Genomic DNA, 9,225 nt, shown 5'->3' on the forward strand with positions numbered 1-9,225 from the left:
CTACTCAGAACATCTGGAAATATGAGAGGTCTTGTTCCTCTTGATGGGCAGGGTAGTCTCCACAGAATAATATCCAAAATGACCTGGCTTTTTGTGGCAGTGTCCAGCAAAGCGGAGTTTTATTTCTGCCACAACAACTGAGATGGGAGGTATGCCTCCATAAATCTGAGCTTTAGTGGGATGGTCCTTCCATGAGAGGTTCTGGACACGGATGAGGAGTCTTGTGTATGTTCCGTCAAGACGATCCCGAAACTCCTTATTCATTGTCCATGTTTCGGCACCATAAAGAAGGATACTTTCCACACAGGCTTTGATCTTGGTAGCTCTTGAGATGTCTGACTGCCATATAAGATGTAGCTTATTGCAAGCGCTCCAGGCCTGTCCTTTCCTTGTCAGGAAGTCATTTCTGCTACTGACTACATATATAGATATTTGAATTCCTCAGTTTCTTTGATGTCACTGCCGTCCATGGAGCGGATGGTTGGGTGAACAGAGTCTTCATTCAGAAGCAGGCATTCTGTCTTTTTGGCACTGAGCAATAGACCAACTTTGGCTGCTGACACTTCTAGTGATGTTAAAAGCTCTTGAGCTGAGTTTATGTGTTCAGCAAACGAGGACGAGGAGATGGTATCCATCGCTTGCCTAAGGACATAGTCAACGACAATGACAAAGAGAAAAGGAGCGAGTGTGTCACCCTGAAGGATTATACTTTTACTTCACTACAATTATTTGAAAACTTTAGTTTAAACCACTTTAGCCCAATATATATTTTGGCCATTTGAAAATAGCCGATCTACAAGCTCACAATACATTGCGGTGTGACACATTGTGAGCTTTTAGATCTGATATTTTCAAAAGATTGTAATACATTGATAACATTTGAAATGGGACATTCTGCAGAATGAGTACTTTTGGTACATTTTGATGGCAATACCTTTGTACTTTCACTCAAGTAAATGGTGAATTCCAGACTTTTACTAGAGTATTTCTACATTGCCGTATTGCTACTTTTACTATCCCAACTTTCAGCAGCAGTCACAGATATCCCTAGGGAAATTTAATTTAAATCTTTGTGATACAGTGTTACTAGACAGTAGTCACCTTTACAAACACATTGTGAAGAAAGTTCCTGGTAAGGAATCTATTCCCAGATTTATTTTAATTTCTTTTAATTATTTGGGCTGTGTGTTCATCCTTGAATACTGACGTGCACCAATAACTCATCAACCAAAGGCTAAGTGAGTGTGGACTATTGTTTGTGAGTCTTCATCTGTTACATAATAAAATGGGCATTGCTAGCAATTCAGGGGCTGGAGCAAGGCTAATGAAGTTGATTCATCCATTTATTCTGATGAACACCTTTCTATTGATGTAATGCTTGTGTGTGTGTGTGTGTGTGTGTGTGTGTGTGTGTGTGTGTGTGTGTGTGTGTGTGTGTGTGTGTGTGTGTGTGTGTGTGTGTGTGTGTGTGTGTGTGTGTGTGTGTGTGTGTGTGTGTGTGTGTGTGTGCGTGCGTGCATGCATTCACTTTCTTAGCCCATTATTCTGAGCTGGTGGCCACTCTTCCGTGATTCTATCTTCTACATCCTATCCATCCTTGTGCTTATTCTGGTGAGAGCCTACAGTTAAACCATTTGAAACAAACATTTTTCTGGCCAAATTTCGCCCTCCCTCCAAATTGATATATAAACTCAGCAACAAAAGTTCTGAAACTTAACTTTGGTCCATTATGTCTCCACTTTAATAATACCAATTGGTATTGTATTTTATTATTATTTTTAATCGTTGATTAGTCATCTTTACAACGAGTTATAGATTGTATGGATCGGGCGTTGGAATGAGCAACACAGCTAAACGTGTGGGTAGCGCCTCTAAAAGTGGTTGGTATTCACCCCTTTGCTATGAGTTGCTTAGTGGATTGGATGATTGCACTCTCCCACAGTAATATGGGAAAATAACAGATATTGGCCATTTTTACACTTCATTAACTTTACACCCAGTGTTAGGGAACTCGGTATCGGGACGAAGATCCATACGCAGCCACAACACCTTGGCATTATTGACAATTTGTTTCATTTGCCTGATTCTGCTGCTTATCAGATGAGAAGTTAACTTGTTTAGGTTAAGAAGTTAACTTGTTTGGGGCAGTATCTCTCTCACAGGCAAGACAGAACTTGAAGTTATCATCATTTAAGGCAATGTCAATCAATGCAGTGAGATATCGGGGTGAGATTCTGGAGCCAGCGGCGATCCCATATCTTCAGAATCTGGGACCTAATGCCATCCTCCAGGATGATGACACTCGCCCCCACAGAGCTAGGATCATCATTCATCACAGAGTAGCCTACCTCCAGCATTTTGGAGTGGAGAGGATGGAATGGCCTGCCGTGAGTCTAGACCTCAACCCATTTGAACACTTGTGGGATCAGCTTGGACCACCCGCTACAGAGTTCCCTAACACTGAGTGTGTTTTACTGTGGGAGAGTGCAATCATCCAATCCACTAAGACTAAGAAACTCAAAGCAAGGGTTGAATACCAAGCACTTGCCATTTTGGCAATTCTTTTGGAGGCGCTACCCACACGTTTAGCTGTGTTGCTCATTCCACGAACACCTGATCTTTACAATCTATACCTTGTTGTAAAGGTGTATATAAAATGCAATACCAAATACCAAAGTTAAGTTTCCGAAATTTGGCCATGGATCCCCACCTGAAAATGTTTTGTGCCAGGGACCCCTGGCACAAAACAGATGTACAAGCTCGCACTGTGAGCTTTTGTATCTGCTATTTTTGAACAGCCACATTTTGCTGGGGACCCCCTGGAACTCCCCCAAGGATTCCACTGACCCCACTTGAGATCCACTGCTCCGCTTGATTTCTGCAACTGCCACTCCACATTCAGCTCTATACTTGAAATGGCTGCGGTTAAAAACTCTGATGTTATGCATAGAGTGCACCACGATACAGTAAAATGAATGTTGGCACCTATCTGATCAACCGCTTGAGAAATATAATGGGAAAACTAATTTAAGTGGGGAAATGGAACTGCCACTTGCACTCTGAAGATTAAAGTGAGTGGAGTAATCATAGAAATGTAGGGGATTCTAATGGGAGAAAAGTAAAACCAACATTCAGTGCTGTGATACTGTAACTATAAAGTGTTGTTGCTGGTGCAATTGCCATTTTTGGTGTTATTAAGTTAACATATAATTAAATTTTAATTGCAGGTGATCTACGATGAGAAAGTCATGTGGTAAGATTCTGAGAAAAACACAATTATAGGATACTAGATTTAATTTGAAGCCAAGGTTATTTTTGATGTGACAAATTAAGTTTTGCAACATAATTCCTGTGTGTGTGTGTGTGTGTGTGTGTGTGTGTGTGTGTGTGTGTGTGTGTGTGTGTGTGTGTGTGTGTGTGTGTGTGTGTGTGTGTGTGTGTGTGTGTGTGTGTGTGTGTGTGATGGCTTGTTTCAGGTGGGAGACCATAATTCTGATCTCTATGTATTTAATCTACATCGTCATCATGAAGTGAGTACTGACTGAGCACTGTTGAAAGAATGGAAATGCATGTCTGCACAGAGCCTACGTGGGTTTCTGTCTTTTTCCACCACTGTTTCTGTGTGTAGGTTCAACGGACCACTTCGTGGTTTAGTGGAGAGGCACTGTGGCAGAGGAGACCAGCCTTGTCTGAGCAGTCTGCGACGGACCACCGCTGTCGGACACATTGGAGACTGTGACACTGATATGGTGCCGCTAAAGCCAGGTGTGTGTGAGTGTGTTTGTGTGAGAGGGAAAGAGAGAGGCCACCATCAAGCTACACTAATCCGAGAGGATGGCTATGGAGTTATTATTTTTATAAATTATTATTATTTCCAATAATATAATTGGGGGGGGGGGGGGTTATTTTTCCCCCCCACTCCCACCAAGGTTCATGAATATAAACCCATCCATTATTGAGTTAGAAACTTTCTTACCATCAAATGAAACTATACATCAAATGATACAAACAGAGTCTCTTTTTATTGCCATATGTGAGATGGGAAACTCTAACGTTTAAAACAGAGCCTGTGGCACAATTCAGACTGCCAACAGAAGCTCACTCTATTCTCCTGTGGATACAACCAAATGGAAGTAGGCTAGTCCACGTCAATTTATGAGTGTGTCTTGTCTCACTATCTTGTACCCATTTCCTTCCTTTTCTCACTTTTCTGTAACTTCTGTCTCTGTAACTTCTCCATTTACTTGATCTGTGTCTTCTTTATCACACTTTCTTTCCCTGCCTCTGCCATCTCCTCCTCCTGTACGCTCCGCCCTTCCCATCATTCAACAACACTCCTAGATGCGTGTGCAATGGCTGGTCAGGATTCGGGGGTGGTGATGGTAGATGAGCTACTGAGTCTACACCCTCATCAGCTCTCCTTCTCAGAGGCAAGCCTCCGCCTTCTCATCACCCCGCATTTCTCCCCCTACACCCGCCTGCGCATGGCAGGACGCATGGTCATCAATGAGGTACACTGCATGCTGGCAGACCCGAGGTTAGCCTGTTCACTCATGACATGTCATCAGAAAACCAGGGTTTTGCTCCCAAGTAGGTGGTTAGGAATGTACTAGGTACAGTAGGGAGGCATGTACAGTCGGCAATATAGAAGGTAGATACAGTAGGGGGGGGGGGGGGGGGGGGCTTGGAAAGGTAGGTACAATAGGGAGGCTGGTACGGCAAGAGGTTGGGAATGTAGCTTGGATAATATGTAATACCATCTCCTGGAAAGAACAGTTATAAGATTGTAGTCTACTCACCAAAGAGCCTCAGGGTGGTGCAGGGGTTTCTGCCCAGCACAGAGACTGGGGTAAGGGGTTACATTCCTGAGTCCACAGTGCCTCCGGTTGGGCGCTCCAGTGAACACAATTGGCCATGTTTGCATGTTGGAAGCCAGTTGTGGACTCCTACAGATTGGTCGGGGTGCCTATTTGCACACATCCTACATCCTCCCAGTGAAACTCTTCACTGTCAGGTGAAAATAAATGACTATAAATGTCAACTGTATCAGAGCAGAGGACACACATGGTTGTCTACACACTCCCCATGACCAAGTAGAAGGTCAGCAACTAAATTGGGAGACATTTTTAAACGTCGTGCTCACACAGAGAGACATGGTCCATTGCTCTGCAAAGATGCATGTTAATAATGATCCAGCAGTCACCCTTTGCCCTGACCCTATCCTTCACTCCACTCTTGCACTCCACTTCCTTGCCTCTGTGCTTTTGCATGCTGATCCCAACTGCAAGTAAGAATGTCAGTGCCGTCCCCTCATCTGCAGCCATGCTGCTGTGTATGGATATTGACAATGTGTATTTGAAGACATGCCCGGTTGACACAGTTTCCCTTGATCCAGTGTTCATATTCCTATGATGTTTGTATGATGTTCCTACATTGTTCCTATGATATTCTTATTTTTGGTGGTCATCCAAATTCATTTCCTACTAACGGTTGAATCCTGTTTAAATTTTTTCCGTCTTCTCTTTCTTCTTTCTTATACTACACCTGTCTTTCGCCCCTACTTTTATTGTCTTTCTTTCCCGTTCCGCCCTCCACCCTTTCCCCTCTTCTCCTCCCAACCACAGAGGCAGAGGTTAATCCGTGCTCGGGGCCTAGAGGAAGGCGGAGCCAGCACAGGTGAGGAGGGGGGGTCATGCGTTGGCGGTCCGTGGGGGAGGGAAAACGGGGCGGCGGCAGAGGGAGACGGGTCATCCCTGGAAGGAGAGCGAGAGAGGGACAGGGAGAAAAGGATGACTGGAGAGGAGATCCAATCTAAAGAGGATATGGAGGAAGAGGAGGAGCAAGACGAAGACGAAGATGACGTGGCCCCATTCAGACCCTTCACCATGCCAGGTGAGTGGGAAACAGATATAAAACACACACACACACACACGCACATGCACGCGCGTTGACATTTTTTTTACGTCCCCCGCAGATACGTGTTGTGACAGTTTCAAGTGGCTTGTATCGTGGCCTGTGAGCATACTGCTTCACTGCAGCATTCCTAACTGTGCACTTCCACGATGGGAGCGCTGGTACCTACTCACCTTCCTGGCCTCTGTCCTGTGGATAGCCCTCTTCTCCTACCTCATGGTCTGGATGGTATGAAACACTCAACACACACGCAGAAATACTATGCTCATGTAGATGTAGATACACTCCGTGCGGTGCAGATGTAAAGTTCCTGACCACCACTGTGGTTCGAAGCCTCCATGGTGCCGGGTGGAGAGGCAACTCTGTCACTGCGTTCGTAACTCGTATAGGTTGGTAAACAGGACGCAGAAGTGGGTGAAACTACTGTAAGAAGGCACCTTCACATCAAGGACAAACTTGTTTGTTTGTCTACTCTACTCTACACTACACCCTCCCAAGAGCAACCAGTAGGGGTCAGCAGTGACTAAAGGACTAGAATGGAGAAATTGGCATATTGAATATATTATTAGATTTATTTGATACACTGATAATGTGCATTCACAACACATGCAGGCACACCTTCCTGCTTCCACACATAGTGGATTCGATAGATATGCATAAATACTTGCACATACTCATTTTCTTCTCTATCTATTTTGTCAACTTCAAACAAATGGCACAGGGACATACTGTATATGAGACAAGAGAATAAGCTCTGTCTCTGTTAATCCTCCTGCTGAAGCATGTTAAAACACACACATAACATTTGGCTTCTCATTGGCTCGACAAAGAAGAGTCCACCTTTATCAAAACAAAGAGAAAGAGGGATTTAGATGCAGTGACTATCATGAACTATTATTCTGACAACAGCATTGCCAATAACAAAGGACAGGGCTCCAGTTAACGGCATGACACTCCAGATCAGTCCCATAGTAGGGTTGTACGTTGCCTCTGTTATTCCGACAATGAAGCCACCTCCAACAAATGTAGCTGTGACACACGCACGCACGCACACACACACACACACACACACACACACACACACACACACACACACACACACACACACACACACACACACACACACACACACACACACACACACACACACACACACAGTTGAATGTAAACACTGCTATGCTATGCAAAATATTATGTGCATTCACCACAGCGCACACAGAAAAAAGGAAATGTCAGACAGTGATGTCTACACAAAGTCACATGCTTCCTCTGCAACTCATTCCAGGTGACCATAATCAGCTACACTCTGGGAATTCCGGACGTCATCATGGGCATCACCTTCCTAGCGGCTGGCACCAGTGTCCCGGACTGTATGGCCAGCCTCATTGTCGCCCGTCAGGGTATGTGTGTGTGCATCATATTTGAACTGGGGACCCCCAGAATAATTATATTTGAACTGGGTACCCCCGACCTTGACAAGCACTTAGTTATGCCTAACTCCTGAGTTATAGGAGTTAGGCATGACATTTAGTTTGGTTCCACAGATAGATCAGCAATTCTTTTTGGGTTTTTTGCCTCTTTCTTATATTATTTGATCATTTGGACAATGTTTGACCGTTTTTTATAGTATAGTTTGTTGATTACTCTTCTTTAATGTTTTTTTTTACATTGTCACTTTACTGTCATCTGGGGATCCCCCTCCCCCACACACACACACGCACGCGCACACACACACACACACACACACACACACACACACACACACACACACACACACACACACACACACACACACACACACACACACACACACACACACACACACACACACACACACACACACAAAACAGGTTGACAACCACTGCAGTAGTAGATATTGACCTTGAATATGAATCTATTGCTGAGGTGGAAATGGCTGGCAGATTCTAGCACATACAGCAGTTAACCATGTTATGTAGACATTGTCCATGGTGAACCCATGTGTGTTATGACAATAGTTTTGCTCTGTGTTTGTATTCTTGAATGTGTATCTGTGTTGTAGGCATGGGGGATATGGCGGTGTCCAACTCCATCGGCAGTAATATCTTTGATGTACTGCTGGGGCTGGGTTTCCCCTGGGCACTGAGGACACTCATAGTCAACTATGGATCTGTGGTAAAAATCTGCTATTGCACATATCATATTACAGTGTAAGCAACATAAACTGAAAATGTATCAATTAATTCAAAACACTATTTTTAAGTGTTTAGCTTTATAGCTCATTGTCTGTGATGCTTCACTTACCGAGGTATCGTAAGAAAGCTGGTTCCCCCTTAGGATAAAACTCACGGGAATATGGCCAACTAAGTCTTTGCTCCATAATGCTTTACAGGTTTACATCAACAGTAAAGGCCTGCTGTATTCTGTGATTCTGCTTCTGGCTTCAGTCATGCTCACTGTGAGTACTATTACCTAACTGTCTGTACCTAACCACCTTTTCGCCTGTTTCCATGTAGAATGAAATAAATAAATACATATTATTGATGAATACTTGTGTACTATTTACACTAGTGCAAACACCTGAGTCTTCATTTAACTATAATGTAACTCTTTACATGATAATACATGTAGTAAATAATTGTATGTGTGTGTGTGTGTGTGTGTGTGTGTGTGTGTGTGTGTGTGTGTGTGTGTGTGTGTGTGTGTGTGTGTGTGTGTGTGTGTGTGTGTGTGTGTGCGTGCGTGCGTGCGTGCGTGCGTGCGTGCGTGCGTGCGTGCGTGCGTGCGTGCGTGTGTATCAGGTTCTAAGTGTCCATCTGAATCGATGGAGGTTGGACCGCAAACTGGGGTTCTCTCTCTTGTCTCTCTATGCCGTCTTCCTGCTCTGTGCCATTGGCTTTGAAAGGCTGTAGTGGGAACACGCACACGCACACACACACACACACACACACAGAGAGAGAGAGATCACACACACACACACACACAGAGATCACACTTTTAGTGCAAGGGTAAGTTATTCTAATTCAGTCACACACGCAGGGAGACTCGGGGGGGGGGGGGGGCAATAAATACTGTGATTGCTTCTACATACACAGCTACCATTTTTGGTCATATATGGACGGAATGCATTGAACAGCATTACTACTACAGTGGTGGGCCAAAAACTGTACTTTGATATCTGAATATTTTACAAAGTTTTATACCAGGCACCTCCAGTCCACGAGTAATTAACCTGCCGTCAAACACAGTAATGCACTATGTCACACAACAAATGTATGTGTTGTATATATATAGTACTGTACCTACACTTTATGTGTAATACTTTATGACTGC

The 9,225-nt window shown here is 44.0% G+C and overlaps 1 protein-coding gene across 1 annotated transcript in view; it reads left to right on the forward strand.

The window, feature by feature from the left end:
• The window catches only part of slc24a6a (solute carrier family 24 member 6a), a gene marked incomplete at both ends in the record, with an annotated part of 12,797 nt that extends 3,993 nt beyond the window's left edge, over positions 1 to 8,804 (forward strand). The window contains 11 exons of the mRNA XM_083785527.1: positions 1,537 to 1,611; positions 3,228 to 3,253; positions 3,477 to 3,530; positions 3,629 to 3,783; positions 4,342 to 4,511; positions 5,625 to 5,892; positions 5,975 to 6,141; positions 7,199 to 7,313; positions 7,955 to 8,067; positions 8,285 to 8,350; positions 8,694 to 8,804. Of these exons, the coding sequence (XP_083641653.1) occupies positions 1,537 to 1,611; positions 3,228 to 3,253; positions 3,477 to 3,530; positions 3,629 to 3,783; positions 4,342 to 4,511; positions 5,625 to 5,892; positions 5,975 to 6,141; positions 7,199 to 7,313; positions 7,955 to 8,067; positions 8,285 to 8,350; positions 8,694 to 8,804 (1,320 nt within the window). The remainder of the gene's footprint in view (positions 1 to 1,536; positions 1,612 to 3,227; positions 3,254 to 3,476; positions 3,531 to 3,628; positions 3,784 to 4,341; positions 4,512 to 5,624; positions 5,893 to 5,974; positions 6,142 to 7,198; positions 7,314 to 7,954; positions 8,068 to 8,284; positions 8,351 to 8,693) is intronic.
• Between the last annotated feature and the right edge of the window lie 421 nt (positions 8,805 to 9,225).

This window comes from Protomyctophum parallelum (genome assembly GCF_964188405.1).
Source record: "Protomyctophum parallelum genome assembly, chromosome: 16".
NCBI classification, from domain to species: Eukaryota; Metazoa; Chordata; class Actinopteri; order Myctophiformes; family Myctophidae; genus Protomyctophum; species Protomyctophum parallelum.